General features: G+C 44.1%; 2 protein-coding genes across 2 annotated transcripts; both read right to left on the bottom strand.

The window, feature by feature from the left end:
- Positions 1–929: 929 nt before the first annotated feature.
- On the bottom strand, positions 930–4,603 carry ZNF662 (zinc finger protein 662). Its single transcript, XM_008569848.1, has 2 exons — positions 4,119–4,603; positions 930–2,884 (listed from the first exon to the last, which is right to left on the bottom strand). Exon 2 carries the CDS (start codon positions 2,811–2,813, stop codon positions 1,854–1,856), a length of 960 nt encoding a protein of 319 aa, XP_008568070.1. The 5' UTR covers positions 2,814–2,884; positions 4,119–4,603; the 3' UTR covers positions 930–1,853.
- Positions 4,604–5,930: 1,327 nt separating this feature from the next.
- On the bottom strand, positions 5,931–9,201 carry KRBOX1 (KRAB box domain containing 1). The gene is made up of 4 exons (XM_008569853.1): positions 9,112–9,201; positions 7,458–7,584; positions 6,740–6,806; positions 5,931–5,952 (listed from the first exon to the last, which is right to left on the bottom strand). The coding sequence occupies exons 1-4, from the start codon at positions 9,199–9,201 to the stop codon at positions 5,931–5,933; spliced, it is 306 nt and encodes a 101-aa protein (XP_008568075.1).
- Between the last annotated feature and the right edge of the window lie 5,029 nt (positions 9,202–14,230).

Raw genomic sequence — 14,230 nt, 5'->3', positions numbered from 1 at the left:
TAGATGTTACCTTAGCTGGACTATGCTGGGCCAAGTTTTCCTTACTATATGACCTTAGCTTTCGACAATCAGGACTCTGAAATTGTTAATGTTTGTAATTTTCAGGAAGCAGAATTTTGGTCCAAGCAGTCCCTTGGCTTCTCTTCCTTGCTCCTTAGTCAACAATTAGACTAACCAGCTGTGAAGTTATAAAGTGGGATACCTAAATAGCAGTAAAACAAACTGCACTATCTGAAAAAAAGTGGCTTTAAAGGTGAAGAGTCTGGAATGGATGTTTCAAATCTGTTTTGGTCAGCATTCTTCTCCCCTGATAGGGCCGCTGGTCTTCTAAACCTTTAAGATGGTTAGTACCACTAATATCCTGCATGTCTTCATAGTTAGTACAAACAGCTTGCATCCTCTTTTCAAAATATTAATATTTTATAAACTCCTGATTTTAAGTAGAGTTAGTTAATTTTGGAATTCCTTACTTTCCTGCATAGGTTCTATGTGTTCCTAACATTTACCTTTGATCTCAGACCTAAAGAGGGCATTTGTGACTCTGATGCCAAGATATGGGGTTATATGTGAACTTTTCAACTGTTGACTGGATGAGGCTACCTAACAGAACATTAGCCATCACCAGAAAGTTGCCCTCCCTTGGTAATGGGCCCACAGCTTATTTCGGGATACATGGCGGTGAGTAGGGACAGAATGGGAGAAGATTTAGGATAGCAGTGTGATGAGAAAAGCTGCAGCTGTACAGATTTTTATGAAAAAAAAAAAAAATCTCCAAATGGGTTTACATCTGCTTAATCCCAGAGTGCTATCTCATAACACAAAGGTAATCAGGTCTCCCAAGAATACACAACCTGGCTACCTTCTGCTGCTCTCCCTAGGTTACCTTGGTGATCTCAAGTAGGACAGCTTCTGAGGAAGGAAAGGTCCTGGAGTTGGCAATGTAACTGCAATGTCACCTACATCAAGTAAGGTTTTCAGTGAGGTAGACTTATGAAAAGTGGTATTAATAAATATTTGTATATAGAGAAAAAATATCTCCAGAAAGACATACAACAAGAAACAGTGATTGCCTCTGGGGAAGATAACTGGAGTGACAAGGAAATTTACTTTTCACTTAATACTCTTTTGAATACTATTACTATTTCGATTTTTTTTTATCATAAACATGTTATATCTAGCAATAAATAAATAAATAAGTTTCAAAACTTTAAAAACATAAAAGAAATGCAATGTTGGCCCTCAAAGAGCCATTCGGGTGGAGTCAAGACTAAGAACTATTATTAGAAAAATATAAGACAGCAAATAAATACTAACTTAGATGGTACTGATTACAAGTAGAAGAGGAAGAGAGGTCTGCTTAGTTGAAGAAGCTGGGTCTTACATAATGAAGGTAAACTAAAAGCCCAGTAAAACATGAGCAGATAAAAATGGGTAGAGGCACAAATACATACAATTAAATAAAGAACAGTAGAGTTTGGAGTCAGGTAGGCCCAGCTCCAATCTCAACTCTAAAACTTACTAGCTGAGTGACCTTGAATGAATTTTATAATCTCTTTCAGAGTTCTCATTTGTAAACTGGGGAGAAGACTACCTACATTAATAGGACTGTTATGAAAATTAAAGAATGTATGTAAAGTGGTTAGCACAGAACCTGATACACAGTAGGTGCTCAAATAAATTGGGCCTAGCATGAACATGGTGGAACAGGCAGACCAGTTTTGCTAGAGTAATGGTATCTGTTCAGAAGCAACAAGATAATTCTGTTTGTAACAAATTGTGGAAGGTCATTTCATTTTGTCTCTGGGGTTCCTGTAACATAAGAATTATAAACAAGTATCACCATTACACATTCCCTAATGTTCAAGAAGGTGAGAGGTCTGATAGTTATAGGGTTTCTCTCTAGCATGGCACCTCTGGTGCTTAATCAAGACAGAATTCTGACTGAAGGCCTTCCCACAGTCATTACATTTATAAGGTCTTTCCCCAGTATGGATTCTCTGATGTCGGATAAGGTGTGCCTTGCAAATGAAGCTTTTCCCACAGTCAATACATTCATGAGGCTTCTCCCCAGTGTGGACCCTCTGGTGCTGAGCAAGATCTGAGTTCCACATGAAGCCTTTCCCACAGTCCTTACATTCATAAGGCTTCTCCCCAGTGTGGATTCTCTGATGTCGAAGAAGGGCTGGGTTTCGAGTGAAGCTTTTTCCACATTCTTTACATGTGTACGGTTTCTCCCCAGTGTGGATACGCTGATGTTGTGTAAGGCTTGTGTTCTGACTAAAGCCCTTCCCACATTCTTTACATTCAAAGGGTTTCTCGCCAGTATGTATTCTCTGGTGCCGAATCAGGTTTGACTTCCAAACGAAGGCTTTAGCACATTCTTGACATTCATAGGGTTTTACCCCACTGTGAATTCTCTGATGTGCAATGCAATGTGATCTAAAACTGAAAGCCTTCCCACATTCCTTACATCCATAGACCTTTTCTCCATTATGAGTTCTCTGATGTTGATCAAAGTCTTCATTTTGATCAAAACACTTGCCACATTCTTCACATATATAGAATACCTGCTCACTTAGAATTTTCTGATGTACACCAAGGTGGGTATTGGCATCAGTATTCTCTGAACTCTCTTCTACTGAGATCATCTCATCCTTGACAGTCACTTCTATAATATCATTTGTAGTGTTCTCCACACATCCCCCACTGAGGTAGCCAGGCCATCTCCCTAACCTGCTTTTCTCCTCTTTACAGGTTTTTCCACACCAGAATTCCCAGGAGCCACACCACTGTGGTCCACTTGATAACACCATGAGGTCCTGTGCTTTCTCAAAAATTTCCTCCTTCAGAATAAAATCTTCTTTCTCACTCTTCAGCACACTCTCTGAAAGAAGAAATCAGAGCTGCAAATGTCATCATTACCCATGACAATGTGACTAAGGTCATCAAGTGATATTAATATGTCCATTTCTCTCCAAGTACCATCCATGTCTCAGTGGCCCTGTCCAAGCAGAAAATGGCAAGCATAGGGCTAACACACAGAAAGCAACCAAAAGCAAAAGACAGAAACTGGACAAAATCCCTCAGGGCTGTGATTTCCAGCACCAGATCAAGCACAGGGTAAGCTCTCAGAAAACAGCCAAATTGAACCTAAGGGAAATAAGTCAGAATTCCTTCTAAGTAGCTGAGTCCAGTTTATAACATGAGAAGGGTCTGGCCAGCTAGTTCAGTTTGTTAGAGTGCAGCCTTGTAATACCAAGGTCAAGAGTTCAGTTCCCTGTACCTTGACAGACATCAAAATAATAATAATAATAACAGCAACACTATATATATAATATATATTATAATATACATACATTTTTGTATACATATAAATTATATATTACATTTATATATATATATATATATATATATATATATATATATATACATATAAGAACAGGCCAGGACTCAGGGCCAAGGACCTGCTGAGAAATCGGGAATCCTTTGTGGTATACCTGGGGAAACTGAGCTTGTCACACACAGAAGGCAGCAGCAAGAACGGCCTTCCTAATACTTTTCAACACTAAAAGGAAGTGTGGCCTTCTTATTCAAACCAATCACCAGGTCTACCATGAAAAGTGCTTCCCCAAACTACTTTAGACAGAGTTGGGCAAAGATTCCCTCCTCTTTGCTCCCACTGTCTCTTACTCACACCTCTGTTACAGCATCATTATTTTTATGTAATTATACATTTATGCATAAGTCCCATTACACCATGAGCCCGTCCAGGATAGTGGCCATATATTATTTGATTTTTAATCCCTAGCAACTAATGCAATGACTAAAATACAGCATCTACATTAAAAACATTGGTTTACCATAGAAGTGAGATGGGTAGGCCATCTGTTCAGTGTGCTAAGACCCAAGACCCATCCTAATTTAAGTAATTAAGTTTGTCTTAATGGGAGCTGGAAGTTTAGGGTTTAAGTTTCCTCTTGATTAATTTCTTGACTTAGGGATTTTGGAGGGCCATTTATTTATAACATTCATGGCAAAATGGATTTTTAACATTTTACAAAGAAAAGACAGAGGAAATGTGTGACTGGAAGAAAAATGCTCATTTCTTTCTCACTTACCAGAACAAATTAGCCTTGGACCCTCTCCTTGCAGTTTCAGGTTCAATGCCTCTTCCACCTGCTCAAGATGGGAGATCCCAGCAGGCTTAAGAAAGAGATTTCCTGCCGGGGTCAAGATACAAAGAAGGCTGGCTCAATTGGAGAAGTGGGGCCCATTAGGAAAGGAGCAGAGATAGAAGTGGTAAGGGGGAGAATGAAGGTGGGCGGGAAAATTGGTAACACAGATGACCAGAAATTTGTGGGATAAAAATATAAAGTGTATAGGGAAGTTGCGATTCCCTCAGTTCCCAAAGACACAAAAACATATCACTCATTTTAGTATGTCAAGAAGAAATAGGAAAGACTAAAGCCTTTTCTGCACCTGTCCCTATGAAATGAATGCAAGTTCACATAGAAAAGAATCAGGACAGGATGGAATTTCAAAGAGCTGTTCTTGAGCACTTTCTGTTCAGTCAGGCTATCCTGGGAAACCATAACCTCTTGGTTTCCTTCTTTCCTATCCATTTACATATTGTCTTCTCATTCCATAAAGGATCAATGATGGGTCTATCTGTGGCATCCATAAGAAATAGTCTCACAGCCTCACTCAGGAATTTCCAGAAGTCACTTCCTATTGCACGACACCTCTATTCACAAAGGTCCAGTATAATAAACTTTACTCCAGCCTTAGCTAAGATGTGTCTAACTCCCATCCAAAGCTTCCTAAGAAACGGATCAATTCTACACCTTCAAATGATGACCTCCCAGGCCGACCCCGTGGCTCACTCGGGAGAGTGCAGCGCTGGGAGTGCAGCAGCGCTCCCGCCGCGGGTTCGGATCCTATATAGGGATGGCCAGTGCGCTCACTGGCTGAGCGCGGTGCGGGCGACACCAAGCCAAGGGTTGCGATCCCCTTAACCAGTCACAAAAAAGGCTAAAAAAAAAAAAAAATGATGACCTTCCACATTGCTGAAGCTGGGTACTATGTGTCTCCTGAGTATTATCTTTTCTAAGACAAAAGTGGACTTTGAGTAGGGAGAGATGTACTCTAAGGAAGTCTGTTGCTAGTCAGGGAGTTAGTTTCGCTCAAGGAATAATTTGGCTGTTGGTTTTCTGCATAAAGCAAAGCAAACATGGGGAATTCCCTTGGGTGGCAAAGAGAGGAAGCCCTGAGATCACAAGAGAATGTGGAATACACTGTGGTTTTCTCCCTACATCCATTCTACCCCTCCCCATTGTGGAGTAGCCATGCCCTTTGTGGGGGGCAGTGGGTAGTGGTGATCCCAACTCCAGCTCCTATGGTAGGCCCTGATGGTAGGTATAAGCCAAGCAGGTTAATCCCATCCCATTCACTACATGGGAGATTGGTTCAGGGATCAGCAATTCAGGCCAAGTCAGTCAGTGCACAGTATTTCCCTGGCCAAGTGATTGACTTAGAGCTGGTGTATGATTTAAGGTGGTCCATTAGACTAATATTTGGGACTTTGATTTGCAATGGTTAAAGCCTGAGGACGTCCTGCCCTATTTCTTTCCCTAAGTATGAAGAAGCAGAGTCCTGATCACAACTACCTTACAACCATGAGAGAAGCCAGATTGTAGACAAAGCCAACATACAAGGAGACAGAGCAGAGACTAACATTCTGATCAAAGTGTGCTTGCAGCCCACTCTACCTATGGACTTCCCAGCTACATAAAATAATAAATTCCTTTTTATTATTTAATCAAGTTTGAACTGGGTTTTAATACTTGCAATCAAGAGTATCCTAATATGGAAGGACTGCCAGACACAGCAAGGAACTGTGAGAATGGAGAGGTAAGGGCACAACTCAAGTCTCACTGTGCCCGCAGAAGAGCCCTGTGGGAAGAAGATGAAATGAGGTCAGGGAGGCAACAGGGAGACAAAGTTCTCACCAGAAAACTGAGAGCAAGAAAGCCCTGTGATGGACCTAAAGTAATCCCAGGGCTTTCCCCATCATCAATCCTTGAGGAGTAGGAAATATTTTCCTGAGGGTTATTGAGATTTCTTGATTTCTAGATGGTCTCTATATCCCAAAATGCAGTCAGAACCTGGAAGACTATAAGCAGGCCAGGAAAGGAGAAAGCCCACCTCAGATCAGAGAGTAAACAAAAAATTCAGGTAGTAAAGCTAAATGGTGGCCATAATAAGAATAGCAGAGATGGGGAAAGGCAACACAGGTGAATGAAGATGGCACAAAGAGGTGCCAGAAAGAATAAAACAAGGACTCAAGAAGACAAAAAACCATGGGAACACAGAGGAAAAAGGGAATCCCACTAGTGTCTACATACTTATTACATTTTAAAGATCAAGACAAGCGAACTGGTCAGATGACTGGCACATGTGTCCTCACTCACCTGAGGGGCCCCTCAGGCCCTCTCCATCCGGAGCTCCCCGAGGAGCTGAGCACCAGGGTGCTCCCCCTCGCTCCAGCTGGGAAATCAGAGCCGGTTTGCGAAATGGAAATGCTGCTTGAGGGGAGGGAAATGGGACAGGCAGGTGAGTGGGGTGATACAGAGCAATCCCAAGACTCCTCCCAGGCCTGTGTCTTCAGGGGCAGGAGGGGAAAGAAGGGAAATAACTAGTGAGAAGAACAAAAAGAAGTTGAGGGTAAAGGGCAGGAGACCTGGGGAGAGGGGGTGCTTCCCCTCGCTCCAGCTGGGAAATCAGAGCCGGTTTGGGAAATGGAAATGCTGCTTGAGGGGAGGGAAATGGGACAGGCAGGTGAGTGGGGTGATACAGAGCAATCCCAAGACTCCTCCCAGGCCTGTGTCTTCAGGGGCAGGAGGGGAAAGAAGGGAAATAACTAGTGAGAAGAAGAAAAAGAAGTTGAGGGTAAAGGGCAGGAGACCTGGGGAGAGGGGCCAGGAGGTTTACAAAGGTCAGAAAGCTGACAGAGTACATAAGAGGTGCCTAATTACAGTCAGAAAATGGATGATTTCATTTATTAGGGAATTAGACTTTCTTGTCCCCTCCCTCCCAGAGCTTCCAAGTTCAGAAATCTGCATGAGGATGCTCAGTACTGGGCCAGATCTCCCAAACTGAGGGAGTGGGGAACTGAAGGCTAAGTGGGGCACCGGGGACCTGCTGTCTTCCTACTATTCCCACAGCATGGGGGTGAGGGGCTGGGCAGCTCTCACTCTGAGGCAAAGATGACCTGTGTGAGGCGCAAATTGATACCAGGACTTCCCACTTCCCAGCAACCAGTGAGGCTGGGTCACTAAGAATCCAAGAGCCTGAAGCTGCCACTGAGCTGAGGATCATCAAAGACTCCTATGCCTTTGAGAAAGAAGGAGCCAGGAAATTGAAGGGTGCAGGCAGAGCCCAAAGGAAGAGACCCTTACCCAGGGAAGCCACAGCCTCATAATTCTCCAGCATCACGTCCCTGTACATGATCCTCTGAGCAGAGGCCAGGCCGGTCCATTCATTCTCAGAGAAGTAGATGGCCACATCCTCAAAGGTCACTGACTCCTGAAACAACATTTGTTTAAATGCCCTAGGACATTCCTGGTACCTAGTCCTGGAGAAGGGGCAGAAAGGGCACCAAGAGGTACCGGCAGGGATGCCTGCTGGGTTTCTGGAATTCTGAATGTCTAAGGGAATTCTCAGCAGAAGAGTTATGCCTCCTACTTACAAAGATACAAGGAATCAGCCATCAGTTTTCTCACATCTCTTCATCTTTATTTCAGCAAACATCCTCTCATCTTTTTTGCATCTCTGCAAAAGTTTTCTCTTTTCATCCCTATACCCCAAACCATCATCTGTACTCTAGGTCCCATCCTTTCTCCACAATGTGTCACCAGACCTTGATAACAACTATTATTTATTGAGCCTGTGCCAAGCACTTTACATATATTACTTTGTTTATGCCTCACAGCCTACAAGGAAGGTATTAGATCTATTTTATAAGCTGAGAGAGATTAACTTCCCCCAAAGTTGCAGAACTGAGACAGAACCCAGGCCTGTTTGACTCTCAGGCTCTTACCTACTGTGCCACACTGCCTGCTATCCTCTGCTGCCAATGTGTAGGACCCTTCCTCTTCTCCCTCTCAGTCACTGCCACCAGCCAAAAGGCAGCTAAGGACTCCTCAGAACACTCAGGCTGCTCTGGAGACTGTACTCAAGAGGACAGAACCTAACAATGACTTGACTCCCTGCACTCCCTCACCCTTCACGCACTCTCTAAAACATCCCACCCTGCTCTATTCCCCACATCCCAATCTCAATGTCCCCTTTTTCTAGTTCTCTAGGAGCCTCTGCTCCTGCATCATCTTTCCTTCTCTCTCACCCTCTTTCTTAAGAAACACAAATAGTGCTAACCTACAGCCATCAAGACTTCCTGTAGTTCCCAGCCACTGCCTCATTTCAGGATCTCTGGTTCCCTACTAAGGAGGAGCGATTCTGGTCCAATTCTCGGCGGTCCTTGCCCTACAAATTCCTTACAGCAATCTACCCGGCACCAGCACTCCATGGCTCAAAGTCTTTGGCTAGCTCACCTTTGCCTACCTAACAAAGTCCAAATTCCTCTGCACTGCAGACAATCTCATTCTCTACTCAGAAATGCAGCCTCCCTGCCCACCTGAGACAATCAGGATCATCTGCCACTACCACCCTCATATCCTATCCTCTCGCCATTGTGTTGGGAAACCAAACTCTTCCCTCCCCACATCTGAGCCCTTGCACCTGCAGCTCCACTTGCCTCCATTTCCAGTTCTTCCCTCCTGCACCTGCTAATTCCTGTTCATCCTAAAACCCAGCTCAAAAACAACCACCTCAGGAAAACCAGCCTCGTTCTGGCCATCGGTCGCCGCCTACAGCGCGGTGAACACCTCGGCCCCAGCAATGGGCTCATGCCTGTGCCGCTGAACGTCTGTCCCCTGCCTGTCCCTCGAGGTTCCCCACTCTAGGTTACACCCCAGTTTGCCGGCCGCCGCACCACCCCCCTCTCCGCCTCTTATTAGGGCCTAGCGCCCAGGGCAGGGCCGGCCCCGCACTCACCGGGCGCGCCCGGTCCGGTGCGGGCAGTCCCGGCAGCAGCTCGAGAACAGGGCCGGGGAGTGCCCGTCTCTCCAGGGACGCGACCGCCATGGCCCGGGCCACCAGACACGGGGAGCGCGCTCCGGGCCCAGGGACTGCCCAGGGTCGGGGAGGGGCGCTCCAGACCCTGGAGGGCCTGACACAGCGCTTCGGGCCCGGTAGCCACCCGGACAAGCCCCAGGCTCCAGGCTTCAGGCCCCGCCAGCCCCGCCAGCCCCAGCAGCCCCAGGGCCGGGCCCCCCCGCCCCCGCTCTGCGCCGGCCGGACCTCCGCGCCCGGGAGGCTGAGACTGCCGCCCTCCGAGCTCCGGCTGCTCTAGGACTGTGGAGGGCGCTGCGTCTCTGTGGTGCTCCCTCGCGGCGCCCTGGTGCGGACCGAGGCGGACGGAAGGTCGCTCGGGCTCGCTGGACTGCGCCTGTGCATGCCTCGGCCTCCCTTTCCTAGTTTCCACACTCCCAAAGAACAGATTACGCCCTTGACATCTTCAGCCTTGTGCCTCTAATGTCCGCCCAATGTCTAGAACCTCTTGGGGCCTAATTTCTTTAAGTGCCAAGGAATATTTGTTCAATAAATGAATGAATGAACGTTGAACCAGTTTTTCAGTTGAAGAAAGTTAAAGTCCAGAGAGAGGAAATGGCTTACCTAACATAACACAGCATGCCAGGAAGTTAAAATTTTAAACAGAGTTATGGCAATAAATTGATGAATTAAGAGGCCAGGAAAAGAGAATAAAAGAACCACAGCGACTCAATTAAAAACAAACAAACAAACAAAAAACTTACGTGACTTGTTTTCTTCTAACCCAAGATTTAGGGCTTGACAAACAAACTCTCATGTAGACGCTTGGGACGAGGGCAGCCTCAATTGGCCAGGTGTGAAATGAATACAAGTGCATCCTACCACAGGATTGGGGCCGCCCCAGAGAGCCCCCACTAGGGCAATGCCCAGTGAAGCTTTGGGGACAGGGCCAGCCCCAAAACTCCAGCCTGGGAGAGCCACAAGCACGAGACTCCAACTCCAAGCAGCATGAGAGCTGTTTTATGGGCCTTGCTTAACAAAACTGTAAAGGTGGGGTTTCCTGGAGCCTTGGGGACCCAACCCCCACCCCATTGTGTCTGGAAGCCGGAACATGGAATCAAGGAAGATTATTCTTCAGCCTTTAGTTTTTTGTTTCTGTTTTTGTTTTTTTGGCGAGGGGCAGGGCGGCTGGCTGGCACAGGGATCGAATCCTGGACCTTGGTGTTATCAGCACCATGCTTTAACCAACTGAGCTAAACAGCCAACCCCCAGCCTTAAGATTTACTGTTGTTTGCCCTGTTAGGTTTTGGACTTTCTTGGGACCTGTTACCCTTTCTTCTTTCCTATTTCTCCCTTTTGGAATAGGAGTGTCTATCCTGTCCTTGTCCCAGCATTGTATTTGGAAGCACATAACTTGTTTGATTACATAGGCTTATAGCTGGACAGGAATTTCTCTCAGGATAAATCACACTTTTGAGTCTCACCCATATCTGTTTAGATGGGACTCTGGACTTTAAATTTTGAGGTTGGAGCAAGTTTAGATTTATGGGCAGGCTGGCCATATAGCTCAGCTGGTCAGAGCATGGTTCTGATAACACCAAGGTCCAGGGTTCGAAAACTGTATTGGCCCACTGGAAAAAAAAATTTACAGGGCTGTTGGAATGAAGTGGAGTGCATTTTACATGTGGGATAAACATGAATTCTAGGATAACAGGGGCAGAATGCTGTTGTCTGATTGTGTCCCTCCAATATTCATGTTGAAACCTAATCCCTATTCTGGTGGTATTAAGAGGTGGGGCCTTTGGGGAAGGCATTAAGTCATGAGGGCTCCACCATCGTGCATGGAATTAGTGCTCTTATAAAAGAGTTTAAAGGGACTCCCCAGCCCCTTTTGCCATGTGAGGACACAGCAAAAAGGTGTCATCTATGAGGAACAGGCTCTCATCAGAGACTGAATCTGCTGGCACCCTGATCTTGGATCTCCCAGCCTCCAGAACTGTGGGCAATAAATTTCTATTCTTTATAAATTACCTAGTCTAAGCTATTTTGATATAGCCGCAGGAACAGACTAAGACAGAGGGATCTCTTGCAATTCAATATGATTTTAAGAATGAGCTTTTCCATGTCTGTGAAAAAGGCTATTGGAATTTTGATAGGGATTGCACTGAATCTGTACATCATTTGATATAGTATTGACATTTTAACAATGTTAATTCTTTTTTTTTTTTTAAATAAAGATGACCGGTAAGGGGATCTCAACCCTTGGCTTGGTGTTGTCAGCATCACCCTCAGCTGTTGAGCCAACCAGCCATCCCTATATAGGATCCAAACCCGTGGCCTTGGCGTCATCAGCACCGCACTCTCCCGAGTGAGCCACGGGCCGGCCCTAATTCTTCTTTTCTATCCATGAATTCAAGATATCTTTTCATTTATTTAGGTTTACCTTAACTTTTCAGCAGTGTTTTGTAGTTTCAGCATACAAATCTTCCCCAGCTTGGTTAGATTTATTCTTAAGTATTTAATTCTTGTAGATGCTATTGTAAATAGAACTGCTTTCTTAATTTGCTTTTTGGACTATTCATTGGTGGTGTATAGAAACACAACTGATTTTTCTATTTCGATCTTGTGCCCAGCAACTTTGGTGAATTAGTTTACTAGCTCTACTAGTTCTCTTTTGGATTCCTTGAGATTTTCTATATATAGGAGCGTGTCATCTGAGGATATAGTGTTACCTCTTCCTTTCCAACTTAGATGCCTTTTATTTCTTTTCCTTCTGTTATTGATTTCTACCTTCACCCTCTTGTGGTTGGGAAAGAAATGTTGTATATTATCTATCTTTTAAAATCTATTAAGACTTGTTTTGTGGCCTAACATTTGGTCCCTCTGAGAGAATGTTCCATGTGCGTTTGAAAATAGGTAGTCTGCTATTGTTGGATGGAGTGTTCTATACATGTCTGTTAATGTGGTTGGTTTATTGTGTTGTTCAAATCTTTATTTTCTCATTCTCTAATTGACCTATCCTTTACTAAAACTAGGGTGATAGTCTCCAACTATTATTGTAAAACTCTATTTCTCTCTTCAATTCCGTCAATTTTTGTTTTATGTATTCTGAGGTCTATAATTAGGTGTGTTTAACCCTCTTGCTGTATCAAACCCTTTATTAATATATAATGTCCTTCTTTTTCTCTTGTAACCAATTTCTTATAAACTGTATCCATTAAGCACTTACTCCTCATTCCCCCTTCCACAGCCCCTGGCAATCAACATTCTACTTCCTGTCTCTGGATTTGACTACTCTAGAAACCTGAGTAAGGCATGATACGAGTGATCATATAATACTTATCCTTTTGTGACTAGGTTATTTCACCTAGCAAAATATCTTCAAGGTTTATCTATGCCGTATCGTCAAAATTTTCTTCTTTTAAAGCTGAATATTTCACTGCATGTATATACCACATCTTATTTATTCGTTCATCTGTCAATGGCCACTCGAGTTGCTTTCACTTTTTGGCTAATGTGAATAATGCTATGAACATGGATATACAAATATCTTGAGTCACCGATGCCACTTTTGGGGGGGATATATACCCAGAAGAGGAATTCCTGGATCATGTGGTAATTCTGTGTTTAACTTTTTGAGGAATAACTATACCATTTTCCACAGAGGCTGCCATTTTACATCGCACCAGAAATGACAGGGTTCCAGTTTCTCTACATCCTTACCATCCTCTCCATTACTGTTATTTTCAGTTTTTTTATTATTTTTTTTAATAGCCCTCTTAATGAGTGTTAAGGGGTATGGATTTGTCTTTTAGAGAGTCTCTTTTTTGGGGCCGGCCCGTGGCTCACTCGGTAGAGTGCGGTGCTGATAACACCAAGGCCCCGGGTTCGGATCCCACATAGGGATGGCCGGTTCGCTCACTGGCTGAGCGTGGTGCTGACAACACCAAGTCAAGGGTTAAGATCCCCTTACCGGTCATCTTTTAAGAAAAAAAAAAAAATAGTCTCTTTTTTTTCGTGGCTGGCCGGAATTGAACCTGTGACCTTGGTGTTATAAGACTGTGCTCTAACCAATCGAGCTAACTGGCCAGACTGGTTTTTTCTTTTAAATCATAGAAAAAATTAAAAAGTGGTTACAATCAAAATTATTAATTAAAATTCAGTATAAAGTCTATCTCCCTCAGTCGTATGCTGGTAAGTTGGCACTCTGAGAAAAAAAAAGCCCTGATTTGTAGGGTTTGCCTATTTCCATGTTGTAGAGAAATTGCTCCCTGGCCAATTTCAAGCCACTACCATGAGTGCCCAATGAACAATTGTTCATTGTATCCTCAAGACCTAGAACATTGCTTTAATTGTCGAATGGAAAAATAATGCTCTAATGATTAACCATGTACTTACCTTTCCCAGAGATCTTTATTTCTCCATATAGCTTTGAGTTACTATCTAGTTTACTTTCATTTTAAACTTAAGGGACTCCCTTTAGCATTTCTTGCAGGGCAGATCTAGTGATAACTCTCTCGGCTTTTGTTTATCTGGGAATGTTTTGATTTCTTCCTTATTTTTGAAGGACAGTTTTGCCAGATACAGAATTCTCAGAGGATTTCTTTGTGTGTGGTGGGGGGGTGTCCCTCAGCATTTTGAATATATCAGCATGCTGCCATCTGCCCTCCATGTTTTCTGGAGAAATTCACCATGAAGGTGCTTTACTGCTGAAGATACTGCCTGATTGCAGTGGGGATCCAACCAAGTATTTATATAAAGTTCTTCTTGACATTTGGAGGTGTGGCAGGGGAAAGCATTTATACTCCTGGCCACTCCAAGCTGCTCTGAAGAACACAATCAGTGAAATCACATCCTTTACAGTTGCAAATACCTGCTAACAACTCCAGTATTTTCCTGAGGCCTTGGCATAAGAATGAATTGAAGGTCAGTTTCCAGATAGCATGTCCACTGGTGTTCTAGGCTTCAAGCCTGCCTGAGTTGTTCCTGCACTGATATATCAAACCGAACTTTTTTCTTCAAGCACATCTCACCAGCTCTTTAGATACCTTTCTCCATACTG

The sequence above is a fragment of the Galeopterus variegatus genome, unplaced genomic scaffold, assembly GCF_000696425.1.
Source record: "Galeopterus variegatus unplaced genomic scaffold, G_variegatus-3.0.2 Scaffold536, whole genome shotgun sequence".
Classification (NCBI taxonomy): Eukaryota; Metazoa; Chordata; class Mammalia; order Dermoptera; family Cynocephalidae; genus Galeopterus; species Galeopterus variegatus.
Note: the sequence above shows the minus strand (reverse complement) of the source record. Positions and strands in the feature narration are given on the sequence as shown.